Raw genomic sequence first — 20356 nt, forward strand, 5'->3', positions numbered from 1 at the left:
CCCTCGTTCTGATACTAGTGTCAGTGTTCGTTATTGCTGGATCTGTTTCATTCTCAGGGCCTTCCCACTTAATACACCAAGGGCTGTTTGCCATATATTGGAATCTTTGAAGAATACTCACAGACCACACACTGTCCCAAGGTTCTATCTGATCTTTCCTATCCTTGGCCTCACATTTCCATACAAGAGTGGTTTCTGTAACTTGCCTCGATTCGGGTACCTGTTTACATGTAATTGTTTTGTTCTTTTGTATTTCAGGTAGTTTTGATGTTATGATTCTCCAATTTACTGGGTCTCCTGCTGCCTTTGGCATTGGCAGACAGGCAGTTATTCGACTGGTGTTTTGCATTTTGGCAAAATCTTTGACTAATCCAATCATTACATTCTCAGCCTGAACTGCATTAGAAACCTTTATCACCTGTGTTTCTGTTTGTACCTCTCTCTTCATTCTAGAATGAAGAATGGTTAGTCGATCATTTTGCACTCCACATCCCAAAGATAATAATAACCATAATGTTAGCACAATTACTGATAGCATTCTGAAAGCAATTAAACACATCTTATCTGCAGCCTTTGTTCATTCCAGAGTTTATACAGTCTGTGATCCAGGATGGACTTTCTTCACTCGGGTATAGTGAATCCAGGGGTCCACACTGGCTACTTTGACTGCTGTAAAGGTGGTCAGTAGTACCTGATGGGGTCCACTCCACTTTTCTTTCAGCGGTTCCTCGTTCCAGTTCTTGATGTACACCTCGTCTCCTGGATGTATGTTATGAACTGGGTTCTCGAGAGTCAGTGGTCTATTCCACACGAGGATACTCCGGAGCCGAGCTAAAGTTTTCCCAAGAGACAGAACATAATTATACACTTCCTGCTTTCCTGTGACATGTACGTTAGGGTTCAGGAGATTCACATGGTTTCCCATACAATATCTCATAAGGACTGACTGACATCCCACTCCTAGGCTTTATCTGAATCCTCCACAGTGCTATTGGCAAAGCCTGGGGCCACTGCAATTTGGCTTCTTGGCATATTTTACTGATTTGCCTTTTTAGTGTCTGATTCATCCTCTCTACCTGTCCACTTGACTGGGGTCTCCACGGTGTGTGTTGGTCCCAAGTTATCCCCAACAATCTACTTACCTCTCTTACTACTGTAGCTATGAAATGGGGTCCCCTATGTGATGATACCCCTAGGAGTACCCCGAATCTGGGAATAATCTCCTGTAGTAACCACTTAACTGTTTCCTTTGCTTGGTTCGTGCGACAGGGAAGGGCTTCTGGCCACCCAGAGAATGTGTCAACCCCCACTAACAGGTATTTGTATCCTCAAGTCCTTGGTAGCTCTACAAAATCTACCTGCCAATAGTCTCCTGGCTCTATTCCTACCCGAATTCTTCCTAGCTGTGCCTGTCGCCTGGCCACTGGGTTGTTTTTCAAGCAGATATCACATTTTGTCATTACTGATTTTGCCATTGTTAACATCCGTACTGAAATTAAACTCTGCTTTAGCAATTTTACCAAAGCCTCTGCTCCCCAGTGACATTCATTATGTTTAATTTATAGAACTTCTCTCATTATCAAGGGGGGTACCACTATTTGTCCTTGTGCAGTCACATACCATCCCTGTGAATTCTTTTGTGCATTTAGCAAACGTGCCAGTCTCTCATCTTCTACTGAATATTTTGGTTTTGGAGGTAAATTGAATTGGGATACATTAAGCTTCAAAGGTATCAATGCCATTGTTGTTTGTACCTCTCGAGCAACCTGTTGGGCTGCCCAGTCTGCCTTTCGATTTCCCGCACAGATTTTGGAGTTTCCTGGTTGGTGTGCTTTGCAGGGTATGATTGCCACTTGTTCAGGTTTTTGTACTGCCTTTATCAATTGCAGGACTGCATCCTGATGTTTAATGTGCATACCCCGAGAAGATAACAGTCCTCTTTCTTTCCACAGTGCTCCGTGTACATGCACCACTCCAAAGGCGTATTTTGAGTCAGTCCAGATATTTACCTTTTTCCCTTCACTTAATTCTAGTGCCCTGATTAAAGCAACCAGTTCTGCCTTCAGGGCAGATGTATTTGGTGGTAATACCTTTGCCTCCACTACTGTATTGACTGTTGTTACCGCATATCCAGCATGCCTGGTTCCGTTTTCCACGAAGCTGCTCCCATCTGTAAACAGCTCCCACTCCGGCTGCTCTAGTGGGACGTCTTTCAGGTCTTCCCTTGCTGAATGGGTGCACTCTATTACTTCTACACAGTCGTGTTCTAATGGGCCTTCTTCAGTTGTGGTACCTAGGAACAAAGCTGGATTCAAAAGGTTAGTTGTTTTTAATGTGACATCATCCTCCTCAGTCAGGACTACCTGGAATTTCATCATCCTGCTGGGAGATAGCCAATGGCCCCCGTTTTGTTCTAAGACAGTGGTTACCATGTGTGGTACATAGGTATCTATGTGCCTTCCCATAGTAAGTTTCCTGGCTTCTTGTATCAGGATCACAGTAGCTGCGACTGCCGGCGGACGTGGGGGCCACCCGGCACTTATGTTGTCGAGTTGTTCAGAAAAGTAGCCCACCAGCCTTTTCCAGCTTCCCAGACGTTGGGTCAGGACTCCCAGTGCTAGGCGCAGCCTTTCATGTACAAACAGCTGAAAATCTTTAGACAGATCAGGTAACCCTAATGCTGGAGCAGTTGTCAGTGCTTCCTTTAATTTTAGGAAGGCTTCTTTCTGTGGTTGCTCCAGGTGAATGGCTGCATCTTCTGAGCTTCACACAGGGGTTTCTCAATCAATCCATAGTCCATGATCCACAAGCGACACCATCCTGCCATCCTGAGGAAGACTCGCAGCTCATGTAAATTCTGGGGCTCTGGAATAGCACAAATAGCTTGGATGTGGTTAGTACCTAGTTTTTGTTGCCCTTGTGAAATTTAAATCTCAATGGTTATCTTTATACAGGTTACTTTTTCTTCTGTAGCTATTAGTATATCATCAACATACTGCAACAATAAGTATTGGTCTCTTGGTACTGCAGCCCATTTTTGGTCCAAATCTCCAGTTCCTTTGCCAGTTAGTTTCCAAATAGGGTCGGCGAGTTCTTGTCGTGTCCAGGTGAGCTGGGTCTTTCTTCCGTTCCCTGGGTTTTCCCATTCAAAAACAAACAGTTTCCTACTTTCTTTCTCAAAGGGTGTGCAGAGAAAGGCATCTTTTAAATCAGTTACAGTAAACCACTTATAAATCCCCTTTACGGATGTTAGCAATTTGTGAGAATTTGTTACCACTGGATAAATGTCCTTTTTATTTATTGTTCTCAAATCCTGCGCTAACCTATATTCAGATATTTGTTTTCTTTACTGGAAATATTGGTGGATTAAATTCTATTCTATATTTGTGGTGAGTTCTTGAACCTGTTCCACAGGTTCAGCTAGTTATATTCTCCTAACACCATGGCTTTGGCAGCGTTTCCCTGCTGCAACTGATTGCCCTGGTCAAACTGGTTATTCAAGCTTGGACAATTTCGCTTCCAATGCCCCTCCCACTTACAATACGCACATTGATTCAGGCTTAACCTTTGTGTGACTGGTCTCTTACCGCGGATATTCCTGTTACGTCCCCTGAAATTTGGGTCACCTTCTCCTTGTATTACGGCCAATAGATTCTGCTGCTGTCTGTTACTAGCTTCTTTTTCCCGATTGCTATATGCCATCCAAGCAACCTCAAGTAACTTATCCAAATTCCTTAATTCTTCCCCCTCTAATTTTTCCAATTTTCTACAAATGTCATCCTGTGATTGGCCTAAGAATATGAGAGCGAGCTGAACCTTTGCTTGCTCTGTATCCATTTGGAGGTCTGTATATTTCCTTGCTATCTCCTTAAGCCTCTCCAAAAACGCAGTGGGAGATTCCTTCTTTTCCTGTCAAACCTCATATAGTTTGGACCAATTTATAGTTTTGGGCACAGCGTTCTGAACTCCTATTTGGATCCACTCTTGATATTTACGTAATTTCCTCATATCGCACAATAAATTAGGGTCCCAATTTGGATACTCAATTGGGAAATTCACATCTAAATTCGCTGTTACTAGCCCATTTCTAATATCTTCTCTTGCCCTCTGTTTGGCTGCCTTAAGTACCATTTCTTTTTCAGTAGAATCCATCAGAGTATCTAATATTACTTGTATGTCATCCCAGTCAGCCTTTTGAGTTTTCATAACCATTTTTACTACACATGCCATTTTATCAGGATTTTCTCTATAAGTTCCGGCTGACTGTTTCCAAATAACTAAGTCTGCAGGGGAAAAAGGCACTTTTACAAATACTGGCCCTTCCATTCCGACACTTTGTCATAAGGGGGCAATCACAGTCCGTTTTTGTTTGCTTATGCCTTTTCTATGCACAACTGGGGCAAGCTTTGACCGACTCCGGGTTCTGTGGGCAATTGGGGTCACTGATTCATTACCATTGCTATCTTTTTCACTCGCGTACCTGTTTCTCCTTTCTATCACAGTTAGGTTTTGCTCATCTTCCGAGGAAGAGGGACCGGGTGATGATGGGAGAGGAAGATAAAGAGGGAAAGGTGTACTAGACGAGACAGGCTCAGGACTAGGTGGGTGAGGAGCAGGTAGTGGGATAGGGACAGGTGAAACAGGTGGGATAGGGTTAGGTTCTCTTGTTCCTATTGGAGCTACTTGTAAATCAATATCTGTATAATTTTCCCTACTCAAGCTTTCTCTTAATGCCAAGTGTTTTAAACAACGTTCCTCACAAACCCCACACTTTGCAGATGTTTTAACCACTAATAATCCACATTCATCCTGCCATTCTGGCTTTCCCTGTAAATAGAAAACCAGATCAACAAACGGGGCTTCATCCCATTTTCCTTCTTGTTTACAAAATGACATTAATCGCGAAATAGTGTTATATTGCAGAGTACTGTATTTTAGCCATTTTTCGCCATTCTCCAAGGCATATTCTGGCCACCATGAATTACAGTAATCAATCAACTTAGTTTTACGTAATTCTTCCCCAAAGTTACCCTGTTTCCAATGTGCTAATAAGCACCCCAAAGGAGAAGTTTGCGGGATAGGGGTGTTACTGCCCAAAATCCCTTTAAATTTCTCCATTTCAAATACACCACAAATGCCAAACCCGCAATGCTTTTGTGATTGTCTTATGGAACGGCGCCTAGGCTTGTACCAACAAGAATTCCTTTAGCCCAACCAAGTGTAGCTTTTGCTGCGTCTTATTTGGCAGGCATCCAAAACCAAACCAAAGTATAAAAAGCACCTTACCTTTCTCCCGGGGATGTTGTGAGCGGCAGGAGCGGTCGCGGCCAATGGGCTCCCCAAGAATCCTTCAGTGCCGGCTGGAGCGTGATCAAGTCGCGAACTCGCTCAGCACCACTCACAACGGTTCCATCTGAGTCGCCAAAATGTTAGCGTTCAAAAACACATAATCACGGAGCGATTATATGCAGTGCTTTTTATTAAAGAGCTCTGGGAATCAGGGTATTACCCAAATTTGATTCTGACCATACATCGGAAATGATCATGTTTTTATACTCTATCTTTATATAACTTTCATGTTAATTATTAAACTTATATTGTTCTATTGTATACATAAATTTAGCCCCTCTCTGAATTTCCAACATATTTTCTAATTATTCTTCTTCTGGTTATATAGTAATTATATTTAATTACTAAACAATCATCACATCTAACAATTATGTAATTTATCATACTGCTTACGCAGGTGCAGTTGATCTGGGAAAAGCACAAAGATTAACATTTTAGATTCTATCTTTAACTTTTCCCAGAGCTCCACTATCATGGAGAGAGCTGATGTGGCTAGCAAAGGAGGAGGTGCAGTGTCCTCTTGCATCTTTGTGCTGTAGGTTTTTGAACTGATAGAAAGGAATGGGCCCCCAAAACTGCAGAAGCCCAGGCACCACTCGGCTCTCCTGCACGACTTCCTCCACTGCTGCCTGCAGGCAGACGAGGACAGGCGCTGCTCTGCCCAGGAACTCCTGCAGGTAAGAAAAAGCAAAGGGGCAAAAAGCCCTGTCAGCTGAGGACACCTGCATGAAGGGATGAGGAGGAGTGTGGGCCACATGGCGCAGACAGCTCCCAGGACAGGAAGGCGCAGGGGGACACACTGCCCTCGGTGCTCTTGGTGTGTCTTCCTGGTAGCCAGGGAATCCTGCTTGAGCCCATGAGGATGGGATCCTGGAAAGTAAGAGTTCCTTTCTTTGTTCTTTATCCTCTGGGCAGCATCCCTTTGTGACCTCAGGCCATCCTGCCTCCATCCTGGCTGCTCTGATCATTTCAGCCAAGCAAGTGCAGGTAGACTGGAGAGGAGACACCTGCACCTGAGGAGACCCTTATGCCCCGCCAGCTGAGAGGAGGGAAAAGGGGATGTGTCATCTTGAGGCAGAGCTTCAGCCGTCCCCCAAGTATTAAGAGGAGCTGTGCCCTAGATAGGAAATGTGACAGTTTTCATATTTGCTCAGTTTAGGTCTTAGGTTAGGTTAGATTAGGTTAGGTTAGGTTAGGTTAGGTTAGATTACGTGTGTGTTAGGTTAGGTTAGGTTAGGTTAGGTTAGGTTGGGTGTGTTAGGTTCCATTTAAAACTCTGTTGTTTTTTCTTTCTCAAAAAGATGAAAGTTTAAAAAAATTAGGAAATATAGGGATCAACTTCTAAGGACTATGGTGGCGTTGGCACGCTATATACAGCCACAAACGGAGCGGGACACTCTGAATCAGTGTCGTGAGCTGTTTATTTCAAACATCAGTCTCAGTACATTGTTAGGACAATGGAGACAGGATATGTTTACAGCTTGCTGATTCAAATGGAATGCCAAGGAAACATCACATTACAGGGTAGCATAAAACCCTCTCAGCCTAAGTTTCAGCCAATCACACATAAAGCAAAACATATTGACAATAATTCTATCCAGTCATATGAAACACACGTAACAGTAGTTAACAAAATAAGGACTTATTTTCTAACACAATGGCTCGTTTATGAGAGACAAAGCATGGCTCGTTTATGAGAGACAAAGCACAGAGGCTCATTCATACTAACCTTCTAAAGATATACATTAAATAAACTTGTTGCAACCTATCAGGGCAAATCACAGGGGCTTATTGTTCTATTTCTCATGTCTGCTCTACTGCTTACAAAACTTTTTGCTGTATTAGCAATGTTCACAAATCTGCTGTCTGAGGCCTGTCTTTTTTACCACTTTCTCAAAACCCTCAAATTTTATGAATCCCAACATTTGGAACATAGATAGCTTAGATAATAGAGGATTGTTTAGCTTAGAGTAGAGTGTTGTTAATTTAGGGAAGCTCTGAGGTATCTTATAAGTAGAAATGAAAGAATTGTCATAATAAGAATTAAGCTGTGAGAGGAAAAGCTGGGCTGCAGCCCAACTGGAGCTTGCAGGTGCTCCAATCTGTCAGCCTGAACAGGCCACCTGCAGGACAGAAGGATGAAGATGCAGAAGTAGTGAGGGGATGCTTTGTTTCAGCCTGAGTGCCAATAAAAGTCTAAAATATCCAGAGTGTTGTAAGACTCCCTTCCTTGCCAGGCTGTAGCTAAGGGGACAGTCCCTTTCAGAGGCCTAAAGAACATAGTGAGGTAAGCAGCTTTGCTTACCTGAAGTGTGGAATGCCCGTGGGAAGCTGAGAGACTTGCGGGTAATGAACACCAGGAGATGAGCTCACATTCAGGACAACACTAGGAGGCAGATGTGCAGTCCTTTCTGGGCCTCTTGTCTTGGAGATGTCACAGTCATCAGCAGCAATCACCATTTGGTTCCCACCCTCCTCTCACTATGTCACCTATGGGATAGAATGGCATTGTCATAGCGGCATCTGGCCCTTCCTCCCTGCTTCTCTTTTCCCCCCTTTTCAGCCCAGAGCCCCAGGGCCCATCTGGGCCAGCCTCATCCCCCACGGGTGTGTGCAACCACCAGGGCCTCTTGCAGAGCCCCATTCCCACTCTGCTGCCTCCTTGGCCTTTTCCCACATCTGGGCCAGCCTGCTGTTGCCAGCTGTTGGGCACACACACACAGAGCATACCACACCTGTCAGGGAGCAATTTGATGCAGGAGCCCCTGCTAACCACGGCTCAACAGCCCGGCACTTTTCCCACCCAGCTGTGGCTGCATTTGGACTCCATCTGCTGGGATACCCACTGTGAGGGACTGCTCAGGGCCTGGATGCTCCTCGAATGGTGCCCACAGGCCTGATTTCCACGCCTCCCCATTCCTCCTACCCCTAAGGCTGCCTCAGCCTTCTAAACACAATTGTTCTTACTCTAATGGCTTCCTGTGCTTTCCTTCATACTGTAAGCAGGAGCACACAGTTTTGATTGTCTTTAATCTAGAATTAATAAAGATAAGTTGGAAGTGCTACAAGACTTTGTCATTTCAAACTTGAAGCAACTGCAAAAAGTAGAGAAGCTTTCTGTGCAGCTTTTCAGTGAATTTAAAGTCTCCTTCCTCTTCACTCACTTTCAGCATATCTGTTGATTTTCCTTTGCTGTCATCTTTTAAGCTTCATCACTTGTCTATGGATTTGTAAAAACACCCTGAAAACCCAACCCAAATTTACTATCCTTTGTATTTCTCCTCTTCTGGAAAAACTGAGGCTCCTGTGATCTTCTCCTGTGATCTAAACTGTGATTCCCATCTTGGCTCTGGCTAAGAGCAGAACAAATGGAATTTATTACCTGCTAGTAAGATCTGCTAGCAAAGGTCACAGTTAGAGCTAAGCACGGTGCTTCTCTCCCTCCGTTGAATACACATCTTTGTGTCTAGGCCTAGTGATTTCCAGGAGCACCTGGAAACTACTGCCAAGGACAAAAGTCTCATTCTTGCTGGTTTGGACATGGATTTTTTGGTATGATTTTGATCTACATCCACAGTGACCAACAGGAACTGGATCTTTGACACAAAGTGCCTTTACCAACATTTCAAAGCATAGTTGGCACTGAAGTCCAGATACTAATGCGTTGTGGTTTCTTTGAACTGTTTCTAACATCTGGTACAATATCCCAAAACATGTCATTTTTGAATGTTTCAGGCATTTAAAACTCAGGCTTATTGTTGTCAACACTTTTCTTTCCTCCCTTCAGAAATCTGCATGCCCAGGTACTAATTTCTTTCTCAGTTTGTTGACAAGTTACCTGTCAGACAATACTTGTTTCTTGACCCAGAGATGGGGCAACTGTCGCCATGAGGCCAGACGTGAAATACACACGTGATCAGGGTACGAGAAGAAAGAAGTCTTTTTTATTTGCGTGTTCTCCGGCTTATACACTCTTAACCAAGCGTGATCTTAAGTCCACCGCTGGCCTTGGCTCGCAGGTGGCCATCAAGCGAGTGTCCCAGGAGCGCATCTCGGAGTGGGCGCGGCTGGGGAGTGAGCGGGGCCAGCGGGAGGAGCTGGCGGGGCGTGCCGGGCAAGGCCCGGCAGGGCGGCAGCGAGGGCAGCAAGCGCAAGCGTGGAGTGAGCGGGGGCCGCGCAGCGCCCCGGGCCAGGTCATGGCGAGCCGCGGCGGGGCTGGGCAGGGGCTGCCCGAGGCGCAGCACAGCATTGGCCCCGCTGACGGCATCGCGGTCCCCCCGCAGCGCAAGGACGCCCTTGTGCTCCTGGAGCCGGCGCTGCTGTGGAAGGTGTCGTGGCCTGGCTTCAGCGGCGTCGTGCGGCTCCTGGACTGGTTCGAGGTGCCCGAGGGCTTCGCGCTGCTCATGGAGCATCCGCAGCGCTGTCAGCACCTCTGGTACTTCCTGCACGAGCGGCCGTTCCTGACGGAGCCCGTGGCGCGGGGGCTGCTCCGCCAGGTGCTGGAGGCCGTGCGGTGCCGCAGCAGCCACGGTGTCCTGCACTGCCACATCAAGGCCGAGAACGCCCTCGTCCACCTGGCCACAGGTGAGGCAAAGCTCATCGACTTTGGCTGCAGCACGATCCTCCAGGACACGTTCTACACCCAGATGTCAGGTGAGCCCAAAGCCGGGGCCCAGCAGGGCAGCAAAGTTCCCCCCTTGGCTGGCAGAGGGGGAAGAGGGAGGGAAGGAAGGAGGGAGGGAAGGAGGGGGAATCCTTCTTCAGCCAGCTGTAGCCAAGTTGCTTTTTGGCAGGGCAGTGGCTGGCTGTTGTGGAACGGGAGCTGGCTGGGGGGGAGGGAGCAGCATGGGCCTGATGAGCTGCGCCCATGTCCCATAGGAACACCGGAGTACAGCCCACAAGAGTGGATCCTCTTTGGCTGCTACCATGGCCAGCCAGCCACCATCTGGTCCCTGGGCATCCTGCTCTATGAGCTGGTCTGCAGGCACCTTCCATTCCACACCAATGAGGACATCATCAGGGTCCAGCTCTTCTTCCCACCACGGGTGTCTCAAGGTGGGGATGCACCTTCAAGGCATGAGGGGAAGAACGGGGTTGTGAGAGGCAGCTGGCACATAAGCATCCTACTCTTGCAGCTGGTGAGGAGGTGGATCTCCTGGGCTCAGCTGAAGTAGGTGGCACCTGCGCCTCTGTGCTGGTGTCCTCTGCAAGAGAGGATCAATAGGAAGCTTTTGGCTGTAGCTCTGAGCACTCCTGGTGGCCTGGGCATTGTGGAATGTGGGAGAGCATGGACAGGAGCCTTGTCCCGCTGAGCGGCGGTTTCTGGTTTCTCTCCGCAGAGTGCCAGCACCTCATCAGGTGATGTTTATGCATGGACCCCACAGACAGGCCATCACTGCAGGACCTTTTTGAGCATTCTTGGCTGCAGGAGCCCTGCCTGGCCCAGGAGACAGCAGAGATGCATCTCTGTGCACAGTAGGATCCAGGAGCCAGCATGTAGCAGCGGCACGCGTCTCGTGGCGCTGGAAGAAAACCCCAGAGCATTTCCTTGTGGCCGCAGCGCTGAGGAGAGAGCGCAGCCAAGGAGATGCTTCCGCTGGTCCCCGTGAGCTGTGGAGGGAGCGGATCCATGCTGCCCATCCCACTGGAGAAGTGGTGGCAGTGCAGTGAAGGTGCCACGGATTGGGACAGGGGAAACATCCCCCTGCAGCTCAATGGCATCGTGATGTCCCCGCAAGCCGAGGCACAGCTGGCATGTTCTTCTGGAGCACAACGTGGAGCTGGGAACACCATCCTGGAGCTGGCCGCTGGCAGGGCAGGGCTGATTGGCTTTGGCTGTGGCCCCTGCCTGGAGGACACGCTCTGCACCCCGATGGAATTAAGATGAGTCCCCAGCCAGCGCAGGGGTGGGGGGATGCTGGTGCTTCCAGGCACGGCAGGGCTCGGCCTGGCCACGTGCCGGAGGTTCCCCGCTTGGCAGCGCTGGGGAATATTAATTGTTCCGCCGGCCGCCGAGCTGCTTTTTGTGGAAGGGGAGCTGGCTCCTGGCCTTGCTGACAGCTTCTGCCAGCCAGCCTGGCACGGGCTGAGGTGGGGGCAGCCAGCCTGACAAAAGCATCCATCCATGTGGATGGGGGGCGGCAGAGGGGGACGGGTTCCAAAGCTGTGCCCCAGCTGGCCTGCTCTGCAGGCCCTTGAGGAAGGGCTGCGTTTATGGGCAGGAAAGGTGAGGATTTTCCCCACCCGTGGACAGGTTTAATTCTCCCATGGAGTGGTCAGACTCTCCACAGGCCCATGAAACAGTGGCAGGCTTTGTGCTTTTTCTTTTTTCCAGGTCTTGTTTTGAATTGGCATTCATGCAATTGTTCTTTGTTTTTCCCAGGAGGATTACACCTGGTGCCCGGACCAGACGGGGAAGCGCCTGCAGCATCCGTGGAGCGCGTCCAGTGCCAGTGCTACCCCAGGGGCCACGGTCTGCAGGGACAGCCCCTTCCAGAAGGACGAGGACCTGGTGCGGGATCGGCTCCTCTCCTGGCAGCAGCTCTCCAGAGGTGGGCATCCGGATCCACAGCTCGGCTGGCAGAAGGGCTCTGGGCAGGCGGCAGCGGGCACGCGGGCATGCCGCTCCTGCAGCTGCTGAGGAGGTTGCTGTGCTGTGATTAAGCAGAGGAGGTGGAACGTGGCCTGCCCCGCTGCCCTTCTCTAAAAACAGAGAATGGTTCGGGAGGTTTGGGCTCTGAGCACAGCCAGCAGCCTGGCCTGGGCACAGCCATGGCGGGACCGGGGGACAGGAGCCTGCTGCGACTGACCGTGGCTCTCTGGTTTCTCTCCGCAGGCTGCTAGCGCCTCATGCCATGGGAATGGCCCCACTTGGCCTGCCAGGCTGGGAGGGCTGGAGGGCGGCCGGCGTTCATTTGCTGTCAAAAATAAATTGGTTGTTTTGTCATTGTCATCATCGGAGCGTTTCATTCATCCTTTTCCAAGCTTTTGGCCTTCTGTGATAAATGAATGTCGTTCATGCTAAGAAAATTGTAATTATATCAATATTTTTGGAAAATAATTGGAAATGTAAATGTGATTAATATGAAGCAAATGGGCTTCTTTGTAGATGATACATGTGGGAAAAAGTATACAGGAGATTGGAATTGGCCTTGATGAACAAAAGTTAGGAAGACTCCCAAGTCAGAATTGGCATCAAGACAAAGTTAAGACAACTCCCAGGACAGGATCGGCTGTGACATGAATAAAGTTGGGACAATTCCAGACAGGGAGTCTAAAATAGTGCTCTTATCTATAAAATAATAAGGCTTACTTGGAACACAGTGCTTACTTACATAACACAGGACTTGGGGCACGTGCACAACCTGCCAGGTTATTCAGAGGACAGCGAGGAAGACTGCTGGCCTTCCTCCAAGAAGAGCACCAAAGAGCCTTAAGCCCCCTTAGCCACAGCGGAAGCATGCGCTGTGTGTGCTGTGGTGATGTAGATTTCAAGAATCGGAAATAGGAGGAGATTTACAGGAAAATATTGATGAATATGTATTAGCACACAGTATATAAGTTGTGTTGGGATCCTTTTGCCTTTTGCACGTGAGGCAGGGTGGGAAGCCCTCCCCATACCCTGATCGATGGGTTTTGCTTATGCTTTATCCAAACCACTGCCAAATTTCTTTTTGTAACTACTGGATGCTATTTGATCGTATCATTTTATCTCAATTAAAACTGCTGCTAAATTGTAAGTTTGTGGTTTATTAGACATATGGGACCACATATATAAGATCAGGAATATGACTTAATAGTTTACAAAACCAAAATGAATATTATTCAGCTAAATTAACAAGGAATAGAAAAGCATTCGAGACTTAATCACAAAGGATAAAGTAACAGAAATGATGATACTTGATTAAATGAATACGTTTTTACTTAATGAGTTAATAGCTCAGTCTCCTCTGGCTTTTGATCTCCTCCCCAGAAGGGGTGCAGTTCTTTGATCTCCTCTCCATGGGGGGCACAGTCCTTAGGGTTTGGTCTAGGCTTTGGCATGGGGTGTTGTGTTTTGGATGATGATGACTGCCAAAAACCCCCATAAAATCTCCCCTGGAACCCCCAAATTCACTCAAACTCCCTCAAACTTCCTCCCAACCACCTCAGGAAAAATTTTGGGTGGATTTTGGGGGGGGGTTGGGTACCTCATGCATGCCGAAATGGGCATAGGATTCAAAACCACTAAAAATTCTCCCCTAAAATTCCCCTAAAATCCCTCCAAATCTCCCCCAAACCCCCAGAGGATGGATTTGGAGGAAATTTTGGGTTAATTTTTGGTAATTTTGGGTCAATTCTGGGTGGATTTTGGGTGGTTTTGGTACCTCCCGGACACCAAATTTGGCGTAGGATTCAAACCCAGACAAAATCTCCCTCAAATCTCCTCAAAACTCTCCAAATTCTCCCCCAAAATGTGGAGGTTCCCAGGAGGGGGCACTGCTGATCCAGGGCATCAAGGCACTGCCTGCAATCGTCCATAACCGCCCCTAAGGAGCCTCCAGGGCTTTACCCTCCATGAGCTGCAGCAGACGTGTCAGGAAAGGTGACAAGAGCCCGTGGAATGGTCCTTGTTGCAGGCAGATTAGCCACTTGTAGCTCTTCAAAACTCCCTCCCATGAAAAACAAAAAAACTTAAACCGTTCCTAAATGTGAAAAACACGTTCACTCTCTTGTGAAAATGTAAAAAGTTTAATAAAGGACAATGGGAGACCAGGACCATGGAGCAAAGGTTATCACGGCCGGGTGCATCTTGGCACTGGGGATCCCCCTGAAATACCTTTCCCCTTACATCAGCCTGTTGCATATTCATAGACCCTCATGCACAGCAAACTTTACCCCCAAACTAGTTTACATGCTTCAAGAACGGTTTAGCACGGCTCTTCCTTGGATCTGCCTTTTTAGGGCATGCAGATTCCTTGGTTGTGGTTTTAGTCCATTCTTATCACGTCCAGTTTTTGGGCCTTGGTCCATTCTGCCTTGAGACGGGGAGTGCTGATAGTTGGCAGATCTGTACAGGTGTCCTCATCCTGTGTGCATTGGATGTTATCCCATCCAAGCAGGTAGTTTAACACAAGCAGCTATTTCACTAAGCTTAATTAATGACAGAAAACAAAACTATATCTTTACAACACAGTTACTTTAACATCACACATATAAAATCTATTTTAATATCTGTGAAAAGCCAATATTATAATACGTATCCATAAAAATAAACCTCTCGCTGAATGATGGTAGATGTCGGTCCCATGGCCCAGTCCCAGTACTGGGAATTTTGCTTCCCTTACTGGAAATTCCCCTCCTCGTAAGCTTTCTACCCCCATGTTTTTAAGGTCACTATCGTTATACACATATATTATAATATTGGCTTTTCAAAGATATTAAAATGTATTTTATATCTGTGTGTTAAAGTAACTGTTATTGTCTTGGTTTGAAAAGACAGGTGTCAGCTAAGGAAGGCAGGTTCCTCCCCTGGAATGGAAAATGTAAACTCCCTCCCTCTGAATTGCTGTAATTTTGAAATTAAGGGGCTCTCAAGCAAAGATATGGGAATAGGAATAACAGGTTTTATAAGGAAAAATTAAAAATACAAATGCTGTAGTACAAACAAACAAAACCACTGACAGAGTCAGAACACTACCTGACACCCTGTGGGTCAGGCTGTTGGCAGCAGTCCCAGTGAATGGTGGCTGCAGCCCTCCTGCAGTGCCAGGTGTGGTTCTGTTGGAGCAGGGATCCTGGAGAAGGGTGGAGTTTTCCTCTGAAGGTCCGGGCTGCTGCAGATGGGCCGGGGAATCTTCCGTCCTCTGGGAATCCAGTGGAGAAGACAGCTGCTCCTCTGGGAATGCAGTGGGAAAAGGCTGATCCTCTGGGAATCCAGTGGGAAAAGGCTGCTGTGGAATTCCAAACCTCAGATTCTATCCAGGTAGGAATGCTTGGCTCCTCCTCCTGGGCGGAGCATCACCTAATGGCAGGATGTCATTTTATCAGCCATGCAGGGACACTCAATGGCCCATTAACAGCAGATAATTAATAATTAATGGCCAGTCCATTATCAGAAGATATCTCCTGGAGGGAGGATTGGTTGTGGAAGAGATAAACTGCCCAATGAACAGAAGATAACTGCCCCACCTCTGACAGATGGCAAACAGAACACACACTTATCTTGCAATCCAGGACCTGTCCTCACTGGCTGCCCCCATTCTCCAGAGTTCATGGTATCCAGGGAGGCTGCAGCTGCTGATGTCAGGAACAAACAAGTTGGGTCTTGGTTTGAGAAAGCTCCAGAATCCATTTCTGACCCCCGACAGACAGGGCAAAGGCAGAGCCATGGGGTTTTTATAGGGTATCCCAGGGCTGGAGTTGGGGTTTGGGTCAAGGGAAGAGTTCTTAGCAACACAAGAAGGGTGAAATCAAATTCCTGCCTCTTAGACACAGAGGCACTCCACACAGAATGTGTCCCCAAGTCCTAAATTCCCCCTCAAACTCCTGATTAATGGAGGGACTTTGGACATCTTTGATCAATTTCATTCATTTAACACTGTTTGGCTGCTCTTAAGAGATGAAGATGAAGCAGAAGAAAATTCAGGACAAACGGAAAGGAGAAGCCATAGATGAGTGACCAGGGCTGTGCCCAAAGTGCCTCCTCCAGTGGGGGATGGAGCTGGAGCAGCACACGAAGCTCCTCCTCCCGCACTCGGGGCACTCGCAGGGCCTCCCTTACTGGTGGCTCCGCTGGTGCTTGTTCAAGTGAGAGCGCTGTGAGAAGCTCTTCCCACACTCCTCACACTCGTAGGGCCTCTCCCCAGTGTGAATGCGTTGGTGGGTGACGAGGGTGCAGTTGTGCTTGAATCCCTTCCCACAGTCGGGGCATTGGAAGGGCCTCTCCTCTCTGTGAATGCGATAGTGCCGGAGGAGACAGGAGCTGGTCTTAAACCTCTTCCTGCATTTATCACACTCGTAGGGCCTCTCCCCAGTGTGGATCTTTTGGTGGCGGATCAAGTAGGAATGCTGCCTGAAGCCCTTCCCACATTTCCCACACCTGTGTGACCGTTTTCCAGTGTGGATGTTCCGGTGCTGAATCAGGTTGGCGCTCTGTCTGAACCTCTTCCCACACTCCCCACACTCGTAGGGCCGTTCCCCAGTGTGGGTCCTCTGGTGCCTGATCAGGGTTGAGCTCCGACTGAAGCTCTTCCCACATTCCTCACACTCGTGGGGCCTCTCCCCAGTATGGATTTGTCGGTGCATGACAAGATGGGAGTTGTGCCTGAAGCCCTGCCCGCAGTCGGGGCAGCGGAAGGGCCTCTCCTCTGTGTGCGTGCGCTGGTGGAGATCAGAGCTGGACTTAAATCTCTTCCTGCATTGATCACACTCATAGGGCCGTTCCCCAGTGTGAGTCCTCTGATGCCGGATCAGCTCGGACCTCAAGCTAAAGCTCTTCTCACACTCCTCACACTCGTAGGGCCTTTCCCCAGTGTGGGTCCTCTGGTGCCTGATCAGGGTGGAGCGCCAGCTGAAGCTCTTCCCAGATTCCTCACACTCATAGGGCCTCTCCCCAGTGTGAACCACCTGGTGCCTCATCAGCTGGGATCTCAAGCTGAAGCGCTTCACACATTGCCCACACTCATAGGGCCTCTCCCCAGTGTGGATTACCTGGTGCCGGATCACGCTGGAGCTCCGGCTGAAGCTCTTCCCACATTCCTCACACTTATGGGGCCTCTCCCCAGTATGGATTTGTTGGTGCATGACAAGATGGGACTTGTGCCTGAATCCCTTCCCACAGTCGGGGCAGCGGAAGGGCGTCTCCGCTGTGTGCGTGCGCTGGTGCTGGAGGAGATGGGAGCTGGTCTTAAATCTTTTCCTGCATTGATCACACTTGTAGGGCCTCTCCACAGTGTGGGTCCTCTGGTGCTTCTTTAGGTCGGAGCTCCTCCAGAACCTCTTCCCACACTCCACACGTTTCTGGGGCTTCTCCCCATCATGGAGCTGCTCATGGAGCACCAGCTCCGAGCTCTGGCTCCATCTCCGGCCGCCTTCCCGGCCCAGGCTGGCTCTTTCCCCCTCAGATCCCCGCCAGCTGCGTTTGCAGCCCCTCCTTGTGCGGCATCTCCAGGGCTTTTCCTCCCTGTTGGCTTCCTGTGACGTGGAGCCGCTCAAAACGGCCTCTTCCACCAGGTTCTGCCGTGGGCATTTGTCCTCCCTGCTCTCCATGCTCAGATCCTGCTCTGGGGGAGGAAGGACAAGGACAGGATGGGATTTGCCTCCGTGCCACAGGCAAGGGCAAGGAGATTCCCCCAGGGCTGTACTGCAGCCAGGGCCGTGCTGGGCTGGGAGATGGAGCAGCACAGAGGGGAAAGGGGCACTGACTTCCTCCACACCTGCCTTAGTGTCCTGGGGCATCTTCCTCTTCCTCACAGCATCCCAGGGGTTGGGAATGGGAAATCCTGGTTTGGGGAAAACAAGGGATGAGCACATTGAGTTTGAAGGTCCCTCTGCCCAAGTCCATCTCTACAAGTCACTGGCAATCTGGGTGGCATAAAAACCTCCCAAACACCAAGATTCAGCCCTGGAAAAGCCTCCCAGGAGTTCCCCGTCCCTGGTCCCTCCTCTCTGGTGTTTGGGGGTTCCCCCTGTCCCAGCTGCTGGGGCCACGCTTGGATTGGGGGTGCCCCTTCTCCTCGGTCCCCGCCCTGCCCAGGCTGCTGGGAGACCCAGCGATCCGAAAAGCTCCCCCCTCTTGGCTCTCCCCATTTCGGGATGCCGGGGCTGTTCGGGCTCCCGGGCTCCCTTCTCCCCTCATTCTCTGCTCTGGGCTGCAGCGGCTCCAAGGAGTCCCCCCTGCCCCTCTCCAGGCTCTTGAGGCTCCCGCCAATGGCGGCGCTCCCCCCTCTCTGGGCTCCCCACTTTGGGCTCCTGAGGCACACAGGGCTCTGCTCCTCCAGGCTGCCTCTGCCGGCAGCCGCCACCGGCACCCCCCGATGTCCCCCCAAGGGGCCTTTTCCGCTCAGCCTTGGACTGCGTCATTCTCTAAACATCCCCCCAAAAAAACCCAACCCAGGGACCCCCCGGGATATCTGGGCTGAGCTCTCCCCCCCCCCCACTCACTTGCGCGATGGTGGGGGGAGGCGATGAGCCCACAGGTGGGGGCTGCGAATTCAGGGAAGGAATGACCGCGTGGTTTTCTTCTTTCCTCGATGCTCCTTTGTCCCTCCTCTTCCTCCCTCTCCTCTTCCATCCCTCCTCCCCCCTAACCCCACCTCCTTCTCCCCCTCCATCCCTGCCCTTCCCTCCCTCCTCCTCCTCCCCCAGCAGCAGCCACACCCACGGTGCCCCGTTCCCGCAGCCCTCGCAGCCCGCGGCAGGAGCGGGGATGGAGCCGGGACAGGTCGGGATGGGCAGCGCGGGGCTCTCGGCTGCTCCCAGCCGCTGCGGACGGGGAAACCCGGCCTGGGCCAAAGGAGAGGCAAACTGGGCAAACTGGGGGCTGCACATCCAAACTGGGCCTTGCTGGGGACCCTGCCTGGCCACTGCCAGCCCTTGGGGCTCCTCTCGGCACATGCGCCGGGGGGAACGCACACAGGGCTGGGGCATCCCAGCAGTGGCAGCACTGCCAGGGACTGGACTGGACTGGGCTGCACTGGGGTAACTGGGAATGACTGTGAGCATGCTGAGGGACACTGGGATATACCAGGAGTGTCTGTTAACCATACTCAGGTGACTGGTACCACTCTGGGAACAGGTGGGACCATGCTGGGAACAACTGGGACCCCATGCTGGGCATACCTGGGAGCAAGAGGGAATGGCTGGGTGTACACTGGGGACAACTGGGCATGACTGGGACCATCTATGGAGTACCTGGGACTATACTGGGACAACTGGGATCACACTGGGAGGAACAGGGATTGACTGGAACCATGCTAGGGGCTTCTGGAATCCTACTGGGATAACAGGAGGAGGAGCTGGCCAATGCTGGGTGTGACTGGCATCATACTGGATCATACTGGCGGCCACTGGGACTGCACTGAGGGTGACTGGGAGTGGCTGTGAGCAACTGGCATCAGGCTGGAAGCAACTCAGGGCAGCTGGGAATGACTGGGAACATGCTGGGAGCAACTGGGATACACTGGGAGAGACTGAAACCACACTGGGGGTAAATGGCAGCAACTGGAGCCACACTGGATGATCATGGGAGCAGCTGTGCCCATGCTGGGATCCTACTGGGATCCTATGGAAAATGGCTGGGATCATACTGGGAGTGACTGGGAAGGTGCTGGTTCTGACTAGAACCATACTGGAAGTGACTGGGAGCAACTGGGCCCACACTGGGAGTGCCAGGGAGTCACTCTGAGCATGACTGCAATAACGCTGGGAGTATCTGGGACTGACTGGGGTCATACTGGGGGTGACTGGAACCATACTGGGAGTGACTGGGAGTGGCTGTGAGCAACTGGGATCATGCTGAAAGCAACTGGGGGGAACTGGGAGTGACTGGGAGCATGCTGGGGAGGACTGGGATATACTGGGGGAGACTGGGAGTCACTGGGATCATACTGGAGGCTCCTGGGGTAATCCTGGCATTGACAGGGAGCAACTGGGATCATAATGGGGGCCACTGGCATAATACTGGGAGTGACTGGGATCATCCAAGAAGCGAGTGGAACCATACTGGGAGTGACTACTGCTCCTGCTGGGGTCACCCTGGGAGCCACTGGAATCACACTTTGGGCAACTGCCAGAAACTGGGATCATCCTGGAGGCAACTGGGAGGAACTGGAAAAGACTGGGATCATTCTGATCTAACTAGAACTGTACTAGGCCAACTGGGATACGCTGGGACTGTCTGTGACCATACTGGGGGGACTGGAAGCACACAGGGAACAGCTGGGACCATGCTGGGGGCAACTGGGAGTGAGTTGGACCTCGGTGAGCGGGACTGGGACTATTCTAGGGACAACTGGGACCATCCTGG

At 50.1% G+C, this 20356-nt stretch overlaps 1 protein-coding gene across 1 annotated transcript; it reads right to left on the reverse strand.

The window, feature by feature from the left end:
- Positions 1-16107: 16107 nt before the first annotated feature.
- LOC128947369 (zinc finger protein 135-like) lies at positions 16108-17454 on the reverse strand (the record flags this gene model as incomplete). The annotated part of the gene is made up of 1 exon (XM_054291624.1): positions 16108-17454. A coding segment is annotated over one exon (1347 nt), but the record flags the coding sequence as incomplete, so codon positions are not given.
- Positions 17455-20356: the final 2902 nt, after the last annotated feature.

The sequence above is a fragment of the Melozone crissalis genome, unplaced genomic scaffold, assembly GCF_028551555.1.
Source record: "Melozone crissalis strain CALT ecotype California unplaced genomic scaffold, PUWL_Pcris_2 ptg000099l_1, whole genome shotgun sequence".
NCBI classification, from domain to species: Eukaryota; Metazoa; Chordata; class Aves; order Passeriformes; family Passerellidae; genus Melozone; species Melozone crissalis.